The 18,724-nt window shown below is 35.0% G+C and overlaps 1 protein-coding gene across 3 annotated transcripts; it reads right to left on the reverse strand.

Moving 5' to 3' along the window:
- Window positions 1-14,943: 14,943 nt before the first annotated feature.
- LOC109209569 lies at window positions 14,944-18,470 on the reverse strand. 3 transcript variants are annotated; one of them, XM_019372872.1, is made up of 7 exons: window positions 18,009-18,469; window positions 17,000-17,093; window positions 15,960-16,078; window positions 15,696-15,803; window positions 15,507-15,602; window positions 15,370-15,429; window positions 14,944-15,257 (listed from the first exon to the last, which is right to left on the reverse strand). In XM_019372872.1, the coding sequence occupies exons 1-7, from the start codon at window positions 18,303-18,305 to the stop codon at window positions 15,243-15,245; spliced, it is 789 nt and encodes a 262-aa protein (XP_019228417.1). In that variant the 5' UTR covers window positions 18,306-18,469; the 3' UTR covers window positions 14,944-15,242. The 3 variants fall into 3 exon arrangements, with proteins under 3 accessions (XP_019228417.1, XP_019228415.1, XP_019228418.1); XM_019372870.1 differs by having other exon boundaries at window positions 14,944-15,429; window positions 18,009-18,470; XM_019372873.1 differs by having other exon boundaries at window positions 14,944-15,429; window positions 18,076-18,239.
- Between the last annotated feature and the right edge of the window lie 254 nt (window positions 18,471-18,724).

An 18,724-nucleotide genomic window follows, 5' to 3' on the forward strand; every position in this document is an offset into this window, starting at 1 on the left:
TCAAAGAAAACCCAATCATGTACGTTGATGCAGGAGTGTTTGGCATCACAGGCAAATATTTTCCACAACATTTCCATGATCAAATCATTTACTAACATATGCTCACCGCGAAAATATTCTCAAAGAAAAAAATATTTCTATTAAAAAGGGGGGAAATGAATTCCTTTGCGTCCAGCCAATCAGAGATAGAGCTAGAAGCCTACATACGGGTCTGGCCGAACCCACTAACTTCTGCTCCAAAAGTGTATTTGTATTAAAAAATTCGTTAAATATGTACAAGTATTAAATTTAGAACCCAGTTATTAGCACTTAAAGTCGTTGTTCTAAAATTCAAAACCCATAAAGCTGAAATCCTTGCTCCGCCTTTGCAGACAATAATCACAAATCTTAAACTTGTTGCAGCCAACCCTCAGGTGGCAATAGACTTGAGCCTTGGGATTTGCTCACTTTCAAGGTCTCAAGTTCGAAACCCACTGGGTGCAAACAATTCCTGAGGGCCATCGGACTGGGTAAACCTGAATTAACCGTGGTGCACTTGCGGAGGGCCTGTGCACCCCCGGGATTAGTCGGGTCTCTTAGAGACTCGGACACCCGGTGCAAATAAAATATATATATATATATATATATATATATATATATATATATATATATATATATATATATATTATCCCACGCCGTGGGGTCTGAGGAGGGTAGTGTGTACGCAGGCCATACCCCTACTTTGTGAGGATAGAGAGGTTGTTTCCAATAGACCCTCGGCTCAGGAAAGCATAAGCACCACATTAATGAAAATATAGACAAGAAGGGACAGTACCAAAAAGCCATATAAAAGCATAATAAAAATAACAAGATAGTAAGGTGATCAACAATGAAACTAAACAACGGTTAGTAAGTTGCACCATGTCTTGCCTAATCACCTCTCCCCACCTCTTCTTTGGCCTACCTCTACCTCTCCGTAGGCCCTTNTTTCTTAAAACTTTCCGATCAAAAATATACAAATCCCTTTCTATATAACTTATATCAATGTAGTGCTAACTCAAAATCTATACAGTATAGACACACATGTAAGGGGCGGAGAGTTCAGTTCAGAACAACTCCTCTGAGTAGAAGAGGAGGGGGTGAGATTAAAGAATTTTTGGGTTGGTGGGTGGGGGTAGGGGGTAGGGGGTAAGGGTAGGGGGTAGGGGGTAATATATTTGTGGGGTTGGTTAAATCTGAGAGAGATGAAGAAATCGAAATGCTGTCTTTTTCCTGGATCTCTCACTACTATAAGTATTTCAGAGCCAAGTTTTATATTTTTCTTTTCTGTTTTTTAATATTTTCTTTATTTATTCCTTGTTTAATTAGTATTTTTTTTTCCTCTTTAAAATAATAACATAATATCTGAGTCGTCCTACAGACAGAACCAGCCAAGTGTCACTACCACCACTCTATGCAAACAAAATTATAGTCTTACAAAATCCAAAAAGGTTAACCACCTTATATTCATTTTAAAAAAAATAATATTCTGGTATATTCCCACTAATACTTTATTTGGAGATAATTAAAATTGTGTTTATTACCGTCAAGTCTAATCACATACGGAGTTACGGTAGAATATACTTAATTAAAGAGTTACGTTGTATATAAATTAAATATAAAGTTCAATTAGATTTGTAAGAATCTAAGAGTTACGTTGTGTATAAAAATTAAATATAAAGTTCAATTTAGATTTGTAAGATAAATACGAAAATTAGGTTAAAATTACCGGGTTCGGCCGAAATGGAAGTGGGAGAAGAGTGCTGCTGTGGAGGTCAAGATGGAGCTAGGTGGGCGGAAGGGGTCGCCAAAAATTATATGATGTATATAATGTCAACTTTTTCTTTCATGTATATATATTAGATGGTGAATTCTCTTAACTTTTCTTCGTGTGTTTACTTTTTTATATTTATATTTCCTTGATGAAAATTCTACTTTTGCAACTGCACCCGTTGAGCATTTTGCAGAATCGGGGAGATGAACAACGTGAATATTCTCTAGTTGAGGACTAAAGTTGAATTTATTTAATTAATTAAATATTAATAGTATGTATTTCTTATGTGTATGTTATTTTCTTGTTGTTATTTTTTGTGCTACTTCTCCATTTTCATCTTCTTCTTTTTCTTTTTCTTTCTTTTCCTTCTTCTTCTTCACCTTCTCTTGAGAGCTGAGGGTCTACCGAAAAATAGCTTTTTTATTTACTAGGTAGAGATAAGATCTGAGTCTACACTATACTTCTTTGACCCCACTTGTACAGAGGCGTACGTAGGAAATTTTGTAAGCGGTGTCGCATTTATAGAAGTACGAGAATAATAACTTCAATTATCATACTTCTGGACAAGAAATATTCTTAGTCTATTGGTTCTGTTGAGTGTCAAGTTAGAAAATATCTTGGGTTCAATTCTACTTTATCATAATTTTTAACTATACAAGCTCTCTCAAATATTTGCAAAAAAAAAAAAAAAAAAAAAACCTAGTTGAAGTTTGAACTTCCGACCTTCTAAAACAAAATCAAGCATATAATCAACACACCAAAAGATAATTTATGTCGTGTCATTTTTTTGTACTTATCCATTTCCTCACAATATTACTACATATATTTAGTAAAAAAATTGACGAAGTGGTGTCGCGTGCATCCGCTCCAGCACTTGTGGGGTTAGACTCAATTTGTTTTTTTTTTTTTTTGGTTTCCCACCCGGTGTCCGGTACCTGCATTGGAGCCCTACTATATCCGGATTCGCGCCGCGTAGGGCCCCATTCGGGGGGGAAGCGCTCCCTACCAAGGATTTTTCCATACCCAGGGCTCAAACTCGAGACCTCTGGTTAAGGAATGAGCTGTCCCATCCACTGCACCACATCCTTTGGTGGTAGATCTGTTATTGTTGTTATTATGTGTAATGTCCAAACACAACTCTAAATTTCAAATACCATTTTCACTTAGAAATCTTTTTTCACCTTTTTTTTTTTTGAAATTTTACAATTCTTATGTCCAAACGCCCACTAAATAGAAGTGCCAGAATCTCTTTTGCACTTTTTTTTGCAATTCACACCTTATTCTTTTACATTTTATCCTAATGTCCGTATTCTTTTTTCTTTTTGGCAAAATCATGAACACATTTAAATTGCATCCCTTCATAATTGCTTGCTTTTGCAATTTACACAACATCCTTTTTCTTAAGCAAATATTTCGTTACAATTTCATGTAAGAATATGTTGACTCGTCTTTTGTAATCTACTAATAAGATTTTGTTGTACCTCAATACGCACGTGTGATTATTTGAGGGATATAATTGGAAAAAATAGAGTAAAAACTTTATTAAATTTAATTTTACGTGCTCGAGGTTGAATTTGTTGGTTACGTTCCTAGCTTACTCACAATGTGACTATAACACTTTTTCATCAAAAATAAAGGCATATTTGAGCTCATTTCATAATTGCATGCATGTATTTGACTTTAACTATTAATGGAGAGTAAAATTAGTAGTATCATTTTATTTGGACATTTCAGTTACCTAAAAAGAAAAGCATTTTTTTTTTCTTTCTAAATTCTAACAAAAAGAAAACCGTTGAACGTCAAAATCGTGCATATCTATATGCCTGGAAGTCAGACATGGTAGTATTGAATAGAGATTAGACTAGTGTGAGAAATTAATACATTCAACTGTTAGTTTTGGGTGCCTCCATTTAATATACTATACCAACTAACCCCTTCAATCCTATTTATGGAACACAACTTGTCAATTCAAATTAAAATTTTCTTATCTTTTTGAACTACTTAAATTTCATTAAATTCCCTCAACAATCTTTAATTTTTGAGAGACAAGAACCCTTCATACTTCCCTTTTTTCTCCATTTAATTTTCATTTGAATTTCAAAGCTTTGTTTTGCTCAATTAGACTTTTCATTTAACTAATATTTTAATAGTTATGGAATCTACCTTTTAACATTAATTTGTAAAGAATAGCAGAAGAAAAGTATTATTCTGATACCTTTTGCTAGCGCAAGATCGTTAACTAAGATTCAAAGATTCAACTAAAGAAGAAAAGGAAAACTTTGTTTAGGAAAGAAGACTTTCTTGATTTTGGCTTGGTTACAAGTGCCTAAGGCTACTCCTATTTATACTTGTCTAGGGATGATTCTAGATACAAAAATAATCTAGATAATTTTATCATCTTCTACTAATATCTTCCTTAAATATCCAAGACTTTAGAATATTTGTTAAGTACCACAAATATCAAAGATATTACTCCATAACTTTCTAGAACTTTCTTCTAATTATAATTTTTACTCTTCCAAAAAATCAACTTTATTTTTTCACACCCCTTAAAGTGATTTTTTATTTTTTTCACACCCCTTAAAGTGATTTTTGGAAGCTATCCCAAGCTTGTCGCAGAAGAACTCAACCGATGCTTTAGGACGTGTCTTGCTGAAGATTTCAGCACTATTTTTCTGGCTAGTCTTGCTTCCCCAAAGACTGAAGGTTCTTTAATTGGTCCTGCAAAAGAACATAAGTATGTGCTGATGAAATTTTCATCTCTGAAACGAGTTGGCTTGATAATAGCTCTTTTTGGCCTTCCTGAAACACTTGAATCATCTCCTTGCTGAGTTTCATGTCGTTGAGTTCTCGGGCTCCCCCTTTCTCTTAGCTCCCCGACAACTGCATTATCTCAAGAAGTAACTGTGATGGGTAGATTTGATGCTTCAAGGTTCAAGGGTTTAGAATCATGCCCCTTATTGCGCAACTTTATAATACAAAGAGACTTCATCGAATATGACATCCCTCGAAATAATGAAGAGATGAGTTTTAGGATCCATACACCTCCAACCCTTTTTTCTTTTGTTATATCCAACAAAGATGCATTTTCTTGCCTTGGCATCCAACTTGCTCTGATGATAATCCGGAATATGAACATAACAAATAGAGCCAAAAACCCTGAGGTGTTTAACGCTAGGCTTTTCTCCAAACATTAATTCATAGGGAGACTTCGTTTTGTTTGGAGAAAGTGGCATCCTGTTAATCACATACGTTGCATATTTCATACCTTCAGCCCACAAGGCTCAAGGTAAATTCTTGGCATGAAGCCAACTTTTATATGTCTCAACTAAGTGTCGAATCATCCTTTCAGCCACTCCATGTTGTTGTGGCGTATCAGCGTATGTGAGTTTTCTTTTAATGCCATGCTGACGACAAAAGGAAAGAAACTCATTTGAAGTGAACTCACCACCATTATCAGTTCGCAACCGTCTGGAATCGAGTTCACCTTCAACTGTTTCTTTGAACTTCACAAACTTATTGAAAACTTTTGACCTGTGCTTTAAAAAATATACCCAAGTGAATCTAGTAAAATCATCAATGAAAATTAGCGTATAAGAATAACCTGAAAATGAAGGAGTTCTCGCTGGCCCCATCAAGTCATTGTGAATAAGTTCTAATAGGGCATTGCACCTTGACAAGGATCTGTCAAATGGAAGACGATGTACCTTTCCATATTAACATCCTTCACAAACCTCTCCTCCGCCAAAATTTCTTAAGTTAGGCAATCCTTTTACTAAATTCAATATCCCATGGCTTTTAATTTATCCATGTTAAGATGTCCAAGTCTAGCATACCAAAGATGTGTGTTATCATTGCTACTCATCTTCTCAATATATGAATTAGAGACAGATAAAGACATATAAATCGTTAACTCTCTTACCTGAGTGAATGATATCTGCCTTAAGCAACTTGATATTTCGGAGGAACCTCACATCACGTGGGCCAAATAGCAAATAGTTTCCAACATCTACAACGTTTGCAACCGAAAATAGATTTTTCTTCATACATGGAACATGAAAGACACTGTTGATGGTGATAGTGTCTTTTTGCTTCTCGCTGATCACAATAGTGTCTTCCTTCTCCATATTTGGACTGTGTTATCTACCGTAACAATGACATCATGTCTGTTGTATTCGCGAAGGTGGAGAATTTGGATTGATCTCCAGTGAGATGGTGCCCACATCCTGAATCCACGATCTAGTCTCTTTCAAAATTTATGGAAGTGATGGCATTTATTGCTCGAGTCTCCGCTGCGAAGCACTTTCCCCAATCTTTTTTTTTTCTTCTTCTCCATCAACTTTCTTGGTTTGAGCCATATTGCTCTCTTTGGCTCGACAATATCTTTTTATGTGTCCGACTTTGCCACAACGGTAACATTTTAAAGGTTTTTTACCGTTGCTGGAAGACTCCCCCTTCTTTCCTGGCGAGCTTGAACCACTTGATGATTGAAAGTGCATGATATCTCTTGATTTCTCTTTAAAGTTCCTCTTATCGGCGACAAGAGCATTTTCTTCTCCTTCTTTGATATATACACCAACCATCTGTTTGGCTAGTAGCTCCTGTGACGACAGCAAATACTCTGATTCTTCCAAAGATGGTTGTTGAACCCATCCTTGAATCGATGTAACAAAGGAAATATATTCTGCTTTTAAACCACGAATTATAATTCTTCTTATCCGTGCTTCAGAGATATCCTCGTCCGAATTTAATAGAGAAATTTTGGAGCACGGATTTTTAACCTTCAAAATATACTCGGCGATAGAGAGATTACCTTGAGTGGTGTTAGCTAACTCATTCTCCAAAATCTATAGCTGAGCTTCATCCTTCTTGTTGAACAACCGATCGAAGGTCCTCCATATTTCATGAGCTTATTTACACCTTATAATATGATCAAATAAATTAGAAGAGATAAACCTCTTTAGGATAAACTCCGCTTTAGCATTAATCTATTTCCACTTCTTACGCGCATTGCTATTTTCTGGTGCGTCAGCAGGAAGACTTGTGTTACTCCCATTGATAACTTCCCACAAATCCTCACCAACAAGGTATGCCTCCATACAAGTCTTCCATACCTTGTAGTTGGACTGATTCAATAACTTCATCCCTAGTCCATTAGCACGACCACCCAAATCCATTTAGAGAAACCAGTTGAATCAACCACTAACCCGACCTTGCAAATATATCTAGAAGCCAATTACGGCTCTGATACCATGTAAAGAATAGCAGAAGAAAAGTATTATTCGGAGACCTTCTGCTAGCCCAAGATCGTTAACTAAGATTGGATGATTCAACTAAAGAAAGGGAAGCTTTGAAAAGCGAATGAAAGTTTTGGAAAGGGAAACTTTGTTTAGGAAAGAAGGCTTTCTTGATTTTGGCTTTGTTACAAATGTCTAAGGCTACTCCTATTTATACTTGTCTAGGGATGATTCTAGATACAAAAATAATCTAGACGATTCTATCATATTCTACTAATATCTTCCTTAAATATCCAACACTCTAGAATATCTAGGTATTTGTTAAGTACCACAAATATCAAAGATATTACTCCATCTTTCTAGAACTTTCTTCTAATTATAATTTTTACTATTCCAAAAGGTCAACTTTATTTTTTTACTTATTTACAATGAAATTGATCATATTAACCTTAATTTGTTCATTAAAAATATAAAAAATACTCCTAGGCTCTTTTACTCCAAGAGCAACTTTAAAAAAAAAAGTTAATTCCTTCTTGATATATGAAAAAATCAAATATTATGAATCACAAAAAATGCCAAAAAGTTAATTAAAGTGGACCGGAGGAAGTAACTCTTTGGTTTGCTACCTTGAAGCAGAATAATAATAGTAAAGGACGAGGTAGAAATGAGCTAGGAACTTGTCATTGTCATAGTACTCCTTCTTGTCCATATTAGTTGTCGTAGTTACTAAATATATTTGGTCCAAAATAGATACTCCCTCCGTTCCAATTTATTTGAACCTCTTTAACTGGGCAACGAGTTTAAGAAAAAATAAAGACTTTTGAAATTTGTGGTCCTAAACAAGTCAAAAAGGGCCCTAGAGTATTTGTATGGTTATAAAGCTTCTCATTAAGGGTATAATTGTAAGTTTAAGCTAAATTGTTACCAAATTTAGAAAGGGGTCATTCTTTTTTGAACATACCAAAAAGGAAATAGGTTCACATAAATTGGAACAGAGGGAGTATTATTTTAGAAAATCAAGGTACAATTATTTTATTTATTTATTTATTTATTTTGCTTAGTAATAAATGTTCTTGAAAGTAAAATATTGACTACATAACATAGAAAACTTAAAAGTAAAAAGTACTTCCTCCGGTCCATAATAAGTGACTTTTTAGCCTTTGGCACACTCTTAAGAAGATACGAACTTTTAGAGAAAAAATGTGCATTCACTAAATTGCCCTTAATTAAAATTTGCATATTGTTACCTTGACTTATTGGGATATGTAAATAAGGGTAAATTTTGGAAAAATAAAATTAATTCCTACTTGATTATGTAAATGGACACCTATTTTGGATCAAAACAAAAAGGCCAAAGGTCACTTGTTATGAACCGAAAGAGTATTAAACAAGAGTATAATAGTCAAAAAGTGCTCTTATTAATAATTTCTTAAGGTACGTACGAAATAGACACAATAATTAAAATAGACAGGCAGTAGGGAGTAGTATTCAACAGTGATAGGAAATTGCGTGGTCTCATAGGAACTATTCTAATGTAGCACACCACTCTATAAAATATCTGTTTTACTTGGGCATTGAATGGGAGCAGAGAGAAGGTTTGCAAGTGCCCCATTAATGTCAGAGCCAGAATTTTTATTAAGGGTACAAAAATATATAATATAACGAATCGACCGGTCGTTTTTGGCCTTAGCGCGTCGTTCAGCAGTTTGAGGCCATGAGCAGCTTCATTTCAAGTATTATGACTTGTACGCATGGTCCGAATTGAATTGCAGGAAGTTCAAAGTTGATTTGGAGAGAGAATTCTCATTTCGGAAGCTTAAAGTTGAAAGAATTAACTAGGATTGGATTTTTGAGTAAACAACCTCGAAATTGGGATCTGAAGGCTCCAGCAGGTTCGTATGATAATTTCGGACTTGGGCGTATGCCCGGATCGAGTTGTGGATGACCCGGGAGCGTTTTGGCGCCCAATGTGGAAGTTAGCATTTTGGAAGAAATTTCATAAGTTTGGCTTGAAGTGCATTTCAGTGTTATCGATGTCCGTTTGGGACTTTGAGTCTGGGAGTAGCTCCATATGGTGATTCTGGAGTTGGGAGCGCGATCGGAAGTGAATTCGGAGGTCCGTAAGCCATTTTGGAGTCATTTGGCTAAAGATAGAAATTTGAAGATTTCTGGGAAGTTTGACCGAAAGTTGACTTTTTGATATCGGGGTCGAATTCCGATTCCGGAAGTTGGAGTAGAACCGTAATGATGAATATGACTTGTGTGCAAAATTTGGGGTCAATCGGACGTGATTTGATAGGTTTAAACATCGAAAATAGAAGTTTGAAATTTTAAAGTTCATTAAGCTTGAATCGGAGTGCGATTCATGATTTTAGCGTTGTTTGATGTGATTTGAGGCTTCAAGCAGGTCCGTATTATGTTATGGGACTGAGGTGTGTGATTGGACGGGGTCCCGGGGGCCTCGGGTGTGCTTCGGGTTGTATTGCGCTCTTATTTGATGTTTCAACGTCGTTTCTTTGGACATAAAGGGGTACCATATTAAGCAAATGATCTCCAAATTAAGTTTTTATTGAACCATTAGATCCGTATCGTAATTATGGAGCCATATCAAAAAGAATCGTCGAATTTGGACATCGTATGAGAGAGTTATGCTCATTTCCGTGTCGGAAAAAAGTGCTGGTTGCTGTCATAACCGCAGATGTGGTCATTTTTCCGCAGATGCGGTCATTTTTCCGCAGATGCGGAAACTGCTGGAGGCAGTGGGGTTCTTTTAAAAATCGAAGTTTGGCTCATTTTCACTTCATTTCTTCCATGGGAGCCGATTTTTGGAGCAACTTTGGAGTGTCATTTTCATCACCAAGCATGAGGTAAGTGATCTCTACTAGTTTTGAGTATATACAAGTTTTATATATGGATTTAGACATTGAAATTTGTAAAAACTTGGGGTTTGAGGGAAAACCTAGAAAACTAGTATTCTTGGATTTTGACCACGACTTTGGGTATGGAATTTAGAGAAAATCATACATTTGAGTTCGTGAGGTTATGGGTAAACTTTATCTTCGAAAAATTTCAGATTCCGGGCACGTGGGCCCGAGGGCGTTTTGTCAACTTTTCTATCGGGGTTAGGAATTGTTATAAATTGGATTATAATGAGCACCTTAGCATATATTAATGGGTTTACATAAATATTGGCTAGTTTTGGAGCGTTGTGCATCGATTCGAGTCTTCGGAAGGGCGTGGAATGCCAGTTATGGATCTTCGGAGCGAGGTGAGTCTCCTTTCTAACCTTGTAAGAGGGAATTGTCCCCATAGGTGAATTAATTGGTTATGTGCTCCTATTTGTGGGGGCTACGTATGCACGAGGTGACGAGAGTCCATGCGTAGCTACTATTATGCTATTGTCCGGGTAGTCTAGGACCCAAAAGCATGCTATACTTGGATGAATTGTAAACTTATTGACAACTCGAATTGCTTAAACCACATCGAATTAATAAATAATCTCAAAAAGAATTAAACTTCTTTTCGTACATTGTTAAAAGAGAAAGTGGCTTTTATTTGAATAAATATTCCCCGATAAATTCTTAATTGGCTATTTGAGCATGTATTTCTATGTGTACCTGCGTCGCACGTATGATTCGCGAGCAGGGGGATTATTTATTTCATGTGGACCGCGTCGCATGGATAGTTCGCGAGCGGGGTAATAGTTGCATCTATGGTTCGCGCCGTTCGCCCCTCGGCAGTGCACAGTTTATTTTCTGTTGGAGCGGGCCGTACGCCTCGGCATGATTTGCGCATGCTTGTATTGCTGCCTTGAACTTATTGAAGTTGTTATTGCCTCTTCATGGCTTGAGAATATTTGGATAAGTAATGAAAAGGAAATTTTGGGAAACTTCCTATAAAAGAAATAATTGTTTACTTGTTTCCTCCTATTGGATTAAAATCATGTTTATAAGAGTCCACGATTTAATGAATTGTTGACATCATTATTGGACCACTAGTAAGTGTCGAAGTCGACCATCTCGTCTCTACTTCTTCGAGATTAGACAGGATACTCATTGAGTACACGTTGTTTTAGTACTCATACTACACTTATATGTAACTCTAGTGGCCTACTGGGCGTAGCAGCACGAATGATTTGGGGACTAGGTGAGTCGCATTATTCGAGGCGGCCCGCAGCTAGTATAGTCCCTTCCAGTATATTGTATTTACTTTCTGTCCACTGTATTTCGGACGGATGTTGTATTTTATTATTTCTTAGAAATTGCTCATGCACTTGTGACACCGGGTTCTGGGATGGTTTTGAAATATTTTATATTAATTGCTAATTATTTAATTTGAATTGAAGCAGTTGTCTCTTTACTTATGAAATTAGAAGGAAACTCTGGGTTTTCAAAATTGTCTAAATTGGAATCTAATTAAGTATTTTAGTTGGCTTGCCTGACAGCAGTGTCCGGCGCCATCACGATCCTTAGTGGATTTTGGGTCATGACATATAAAAGTAAATATACTAGAAAATTAAAGGGAGTCAATACATAGTATATATACGTATACAATTTTCTTTTTACCTAGCCTTCCTATAAGGTGACTCCGCCACTGCTTCAATTAGTTAGGACTTTGTTGCTTAAAGATGTACCGCAAAATGTAAATCATTCAATATTGGGGTTGGGGGGGGGGGGGGGGTTTGCCACTAAAAATGATGTCATTCAAGATGTGCAACTAATTTTGTCTTGTTCTATAAAAATTAAGTGTTTATCAATTAGTTTCAAGAAAGCGGCCGGAGTCTATTTAACATTTCATTCCAATCAATATTGTGGGAAATGGTCTAAAAGGACCGCGCGAAAGCGAAAGCCGTAGCCCTTTAATTGCTTATTGAAACTGTAAGGATGCAGGGCCGGCTGAAGCATAAGACAAGTAAAGCAAGGGCTTTAGGCCCCAAAATTTTAGGGCCCCCACTTTTCACTAGTAGCAGGTTTATGAATCAATTTTTAAAGAAAAAGAAAAAAGGTACAATTTTTTAATAAACTAAGATTACAAACTTCAAAATTTTGAAGAATTAGAAGCGTATGAAAATATTTTTGGTTTCCTATTTGGAGGTAAAAGAATTTAATATAACTAGGTGACTGGAATGTGAAAAGATATTGCTTTAACCACGAAAGATATTGATGATTTAGACTTATTTTTGATAAAATTATTAAAAAATATAATACAAGTAGAAGATAATACACTAACCGATCTATATACTTGATCAGATAAAAGGACTTGCTTTTTTTTTCTTTTTCCAAATGTTATATTGCTTATAGAATAATATTACTTGTAAAGAGGTAAAATGGATAATTTTTTTATAAAAAAAAGGGGAAAAAATTTAAGACCACTCATCAAGGTTTGGCTTTAGGTCACCGGCTTTGTTGAGCCGCCTCTGTAGGAACGATCTTTTTATAGGAATTCAAGCTTGCGAAATGCTTTATCATTTTTACCCTTGAGTAAAACTCTACTGACTTATCGGGGTCGGATAGATGAAATTCCTCTACCCTTAATTAGGGGTTTCGGTTTTCGAGTCCCTCTATATTAAAAAGAAATTATGGTAGGGGACACTTTCTTCTTTATCAATCATGCAATGTCCAAATCCCTCAGTAGGGCGATTGACTTTCTAATACCAAAAAATATTTTTGAACATTTAGTTTTTCATCTTTTCTTCTTTACACCAAAGTTAGAAAAATAATATTGGTGGGTACTAGTGGTTCTGAAATAGAGCAAATAGTACTTAGGAATCAGGAAAATAAGCACCCACCATCACCAATAAATATAGAAAATTGAAGGAATTAACAGTAGGTGGTAAAGGGGTTGTCCAAACAAAAGACCTTATGGAGATTGGAATTAATTAACTTGTGGCCAGAAAATACAAATGCTAGGACAATGATAATTGATAAAAGGACACAAAAATCAATTGATTTGTTTGTCAACTGAGTTATAGCCTGTTTGGCCAAACTTTTAAAATCTGCTTATTTTGAAAAGTGTTTTTTCCAAAAGTGTTTTTCAAAAAAGTACTTTAGGTGAAAATCAGTTTGTGTTTGGCTAATCAATTTGAAAAGCACTTTTGAGTAACAATTAGTGTTTGACCAAACTTTTAAAAAGTGCTTTTAAGTATATTTTTCTCAAAAGTACTTCTGGGGATAAGCTACTTTTTTTTGCTTCTTATAAACTGCTTCTGCTTCTACTCAAAAGCACTTTTTTCATTCAAAAAGCTTGGCCAAAAATCTATTTTTTTAAAAAGAAACGTACTTTTGACAAAAAAAAAAAATACTTTTGGCCAAGAAAAAAACTTGGCCAAACAGACTATTAAACTAACTGGAAAAAGGATCACGTGAACCAAACACAATGACACCGCTGAATATTAAGATATCCATAATATCTCATTATTCTATTTTTATACTCAATTAAATTCTACTTTTCTTTTTGCAACGTATCAGAATAATCTTTGATATCTTACGCCATAATAATAACCTTCGGGGTTGTTTGGTTTGTGGAGAAAATACGGCAAGTATTATAACGTAGAGATTGTAATACAAAGATTATTAGTCATGAAATTATTTAGTGCATATGGAGTTCAATGGATGTTTGGTTCATTGTATATTAAAAATTGAATATGCTTGGAAGGATGACACAAATAGGATATTTTTGTGCCATTGTTGATTTTTTGACTCCGGCAACAAAAGTTTTTAAAAAATAGCCCGGGCGCAATTTTTAAAGAATGTCTGTCATAATTTCACAAAATTATGATTGTAAGGATTTGTGACAAAATCCTCCTGATCCTGATCATGATCACTAGAATTTTCACCCACAATACGGAAAAAATCTAATGATCGTCATAATTTTGCCACAAATCTTGATGGATGACCAATATTTTTCAACATTGAGGAGGCTGAATTCCTGGTGCTTACAAATTTTGTGAGAACCTCAAAAATTCTAACATGCGGCTACTTTTCTTAATAAGGTCAAAATTTAAACAATGGTTCTAAGAAGTCCATACATAATCTTATAAACTGAATAAACTTTTGTTTCCAAGTATAACCTTAACCTTCTTGGTGTCAATGTCATCTTACTCTATTTTAATGCATCGGGCTACCCTTTAAGGAGCAAAACTGACCTTTTAGTGGGGGAATGTACCTGGATTTTGACATGAGCTTTTTTCACTTTTATCCCGCGCACAAAAACTATTTATATTTGGTAACCGAAAAAGTGTATAAAATTTGTATAATTTTTATATAGAACATACACACTATATATATATATATATATATATATATATATATATATATATATATGTTTTATATAAAAATTATACAAATACTCCCTCCGGTCCAAAATAAGTAATTTTTTGGTATTTTTTTTGTGGTCCAAAATAAGTGATTTTTTCAGATTTCAAGAATGAATTAATTATTTTAATCCTACATTGTCCTTGGACTAAATCGTGTAGGAATATATGTTAGGAGTGTTTATGTGAGATAGTAAAGGTTAACATGGTCAATTTTATTGCTAATTAATGCTAAAAGGTGAGTTTCTTAATCTGTGTGAAAACATCCAAAAAAATCACTTATTTTGGACCGGAGGGAGTACACTTTTTCGGCTATTATTTTGAGAGCGACTATGCAGTGTCATTTTCCTGTTCTGGCATAGTCGAGGGACTGCATGCTAATGGGATAAAAGGTATTTTTCTTGGAGTTGTTTTCATTCACACCGCAGGGAATGGGCCTCCGCCCTCCAAATCTAATGCACATTAATGAATCTACCTACTATTGCATTGATGTGGTCATCATATGAAGACTCATAATGCATTAAATTGCAATAACCAAATTATTTTGAATTGTCTCCATCGCCATCATTGGGCGATTGAATACCACAATAATGCTTTGCCAATTACTCCAAAAGTCAGTCTATATGTATGGGGAGTAACTGTCTGAACAAGAAGTATTCAAGTACAAATGAGATGTAATTTATTGCAGCAGATATCTCCACAATAAACACTGCAAAAATGATTTTTTAAACTCTAGATGAGACAGTTAATTGAATGAGTTACCTATGTTGACTAGAGACAACCTAATTCTTCTTCCAAAAAAGCTACTCTGAGCAAACAAAATTTGATATGGAATGAGGAAGCAAACCCCACATAGTAAAAAGCATCTGAAATTGTAGCTTTTCTAGAGAAACATCCTAATTCATTTGCCAAACATCTGGAATGAACAAATGTGCCCGTGCAGTTAATAACAAAGTGATATAACTATTGAAAGTAATGAACAGAGTTGGCCGCTGAATAATATGACTTTCCTGTGTACACGCACTTACCTTATAAGCCAGATGTTCTGGTGTTTGAAGGTGGTGTTCTTCAATCAGATTTTGAACCCTCTGAACAAAATCCCATGCATTACTAGATAGCAGAAGACATACCCATGTTGATTTAGGGAAAGTTGTATTGTTTTTACCTTAACGGAACTCCCAACTTCTTCCAGCTTCTGTAATACAGCAAGGTCTCCCGAATGAGATAAAGAATCAGGTCTGATGGATCTCGATGGCGACATCTGCCAATCACAAAAATGAGACCAAGAATTTGCTATTGGAAATGCATAAAAGAGATCGAGAAACACAAAAGACTTGATCTAGTCACAACATACCGAAGCAACAGAGGAATAACCGATTCTCAAATTCGAAGTATCATCAACAGCTGAAGCTTGTCTAGAGAATGCTTCACTTCTAAGATTTGATAGTCGCATTAGAACAGCCTAGAAAACGAATCATTGGTTCACAAGTCAACATATATCTTAGATTCACAGCACGATTTTCAAACCTATAGCAAGCTCACTTAAGGAGGAATTATTAGTATCTCTCCAAGAGAAAATAATCTTAACAAGAAGTTAATAACTAGAGGTAAAGCATACCTTCCTGAAATTAAGAGGATCTGCAATTCCTTGGATTTGGAGATCATCACTCGGGGACCTTCTCACACCAACATTTTCAATTCTTACCGAATATACCCCACACAGGGACTGTAAGTAACCTGGCAATTACATCAATTCAGAAGTCTCAAGTTTTGGTTGTACCAAGCCTAAAACTGAAAGATATCACAGAAGTGCATTTCTGCAAGTGTTTGTTATCTGTATTTGCAGACTTTTGATATGATAATCCACAAGAAGTTATCTAGAAAGAAATGCCTCCAAGCAGTAGAGCTTTTATGCACCTGGTGTAGTACTGGTTGACCAAATAACAGAGAAAGATTATGGTGAAGCTTTAACCAAAAGATGAATTTCCTGTCCTTAATTTTTGTTGTCACTTTCCGTTCTTTGGAAAAGAAAGAAGCATTCCATTTGGTCTGTTACTTGTACTTTTGATCCTTAATTTTTTATCAGCTCCATAGGAGATTAAGCAAAAGATTGATATTCAATACCAAACATTATTGAATGTCACGACTAGACGATTGTGGTAAAGGTTCTTTTTCAACTTCTTTTAAGTACCACATTGTAGGTCGAGTCAAAAAGCTCCAGCCAGTTATTAAAATTCTCTTGTATCCTCCCAGTCAAGTTTAGAAATTTATCACAAGATTCACATCCAGGAGCATCTAGAAGGCCCACGTCATACTAACTACTATGACTTATTTTAGGAGAAAGTCAGGTGCATTTGGGTTACTTCATGTGGTAAGGATCAAAAAGGAACTTCAACGAAGACATGAAATGAGAACCCGATATATTCTCCTTTTTCATGCATGGGTAACTTGAACACTATTGGGCAAAGAAATATTAGTCATCAATAAAAGGTAAACACATCCAAGTTCATTTGGGAACATATATAAATAAATAATATCCATCTAAAAGTTTCTCTTTGGGGGATGCCATCTCAACTAGAAAATTCAAAAAGATGTCAACTTGGCAATAGACCACATATCCCAACAGCAGAAACAGCAGAGTAAGAAAGTCACTTTTACCTTGTTCAACAATGATGTCAGCAACTGATGGCAATAAAACATATTTCTCCTTCTTCAAATCCCCAAAACATGGAAATGGAACTGGTTTTGTCACCTATACTACTAAACAAAGGCTTCACACACATGCAGAAAATCTTACTATATGCAATTCAAGTAAAAGTCACATTTGCATTCATGGAACATAATAGCATAATATCAAGCTAATTAATCAAACTGACCAAGACCACAAAAACTGAAGATTGCAAGTTAGCACAAATGGATTAAATAAGGGTGTACAAAAAATCTTTTTTATACAATAACATGCACACGTCAATATGGTACATGGTCAAAGAAGCAAAACAAGTACTTTCTCCATCCCAATTTATGTGAGGTGTTTCCTTTTTAGTATGCCCCCAAAAAATGACAACTTTCTATATTCAGAAACAATATAACTTTAACCTTCCCAATTTACCCTCAATGATCACACAAATAAAAGGGTTTCTTTCTTTCTTAACAGCTTGTTTGGATGGTTGTTACATGTCGTTTCATTAATGTATCGTATTTTATTGTATTATTTGATGAATACAATGTTTGGATCGATTGTATCATTTGCCGTCATTTTTTCATGATGTCACACACCAACAATATGAAGAATAGACTTGCAATATTACTAAGAAAAAAATAGGATACGAAGTAGAAATATTATATAAAAAGTAGAATAAATGATAAAATATGATTATTTAATAATAAGGAAGGACGAGATGAGAGTAAACCAAGGTAACGTCGCCACCACACCAAATCCGTCATTGCACAAAGTGACACTTTTCATCGTTACGTAATGACGACAGACTTAATGATACGATACAATAAAATTTAAGTAACGATCGAAAACAAATAATACGATAGGATACAATAGGTAACAACCACTCAAACAAGCTGTAAAACTCCATGCACAATTAAACATCAGGCGGAGGCAGTAAATAATTAATTAAAGGACAAATTAATTTGGGGGAAAAAGGAGTTACTCTACTTTGTAAACAATGGAATTGGGAGTGAGATAAAGTTTTCTGGAGCGGATATCTTTGCGCAAAATATACCTCCGAAGGGGCAAGTAAAGCAACATGATTAGCCCTATTCCCCATGCTAATAGTAGCAGGAACGAATACAATACCCATCGAGCTGTTTGATATTTTACGAAATTATCTTCAGCTTCTTCAAACGACGCCGTATAAACAACTGCTTCTTCTTCTTCTTCGTCTGAGAAATGCTCCACTAACAAAGCCCTCTCTAACCGATCTATTTCTCCAACTCTATCTTTCGATTCCATTTGATAATTAAAACCAAATAGAGAAAAAAACCAACAAATCAAACCAAAACAAAGCGCAAATGATTCTTTGTTCTGATTTATTACTGATTATTGAAGAGTTTCCTTGGGAGTTGATAACTTAAGAGAATGTTTGACGGTTTGGTTCCGGAAACTTAAATTCATGTGCTAACCATGAATTATTTATTTTAAATTACAAAATTTTATACTAAACTCCACGTTGTATTTTATTTTATGGGTATACTATTTAAGAATAGTCAATTTATTATAAAAAATTAATATTTTTAAATTTAAAAATAATTTAATATTAAATGCGTCCTTTTTTTCTTCTTCTTATAACTACATAGATCTCATATCATACTTAAAACTTCCTGTTTTAATTTTTTTTATTTTTTATTTAGTATTCGTACTTAGTCAAACAC

Source organism: Nicotiana attenuata, unplaced genomic scaffold (genome assembly GCF_001879085.1).
Source record: "Nicotiana attenuata strain UT unplaced genomic scaffold, NIATTr2, whole genome shotgun sequence".
In the NCBI taxonomy this organism is placed as follows: Eukaryota; Viridiplantae; Streptophyta; class Magnoliopsida; order Solanales; family Solanaceae; genus Nicotiana; species Nicotiana attenuata.

Bases quoted from the DNA above. Each gene is read 5' to 3' on its own strand.
- LOC109209569 (XM_019372870.1), bottom strand. From the start codon at position 18,305: ATGGAATCGAAAGATAGAGTTGGAGAAATAGATCGGTTAGAGAGGGCT. The intron at 17,094-18,008 runs GTAGAGTAACTC...TTAGTAGTATAG, and splicing joins CCAATTCCATTGTTTACAAA to GTGACAAAACCAGTTCCATT. The intron at 15,430-15,506 runs GTAAAAACAATA...GATTTTGTTCAG, and splicing joins AAGTTGGGAGTTCCGTTAAG to AGGGTTCAAAATCTGATTGA.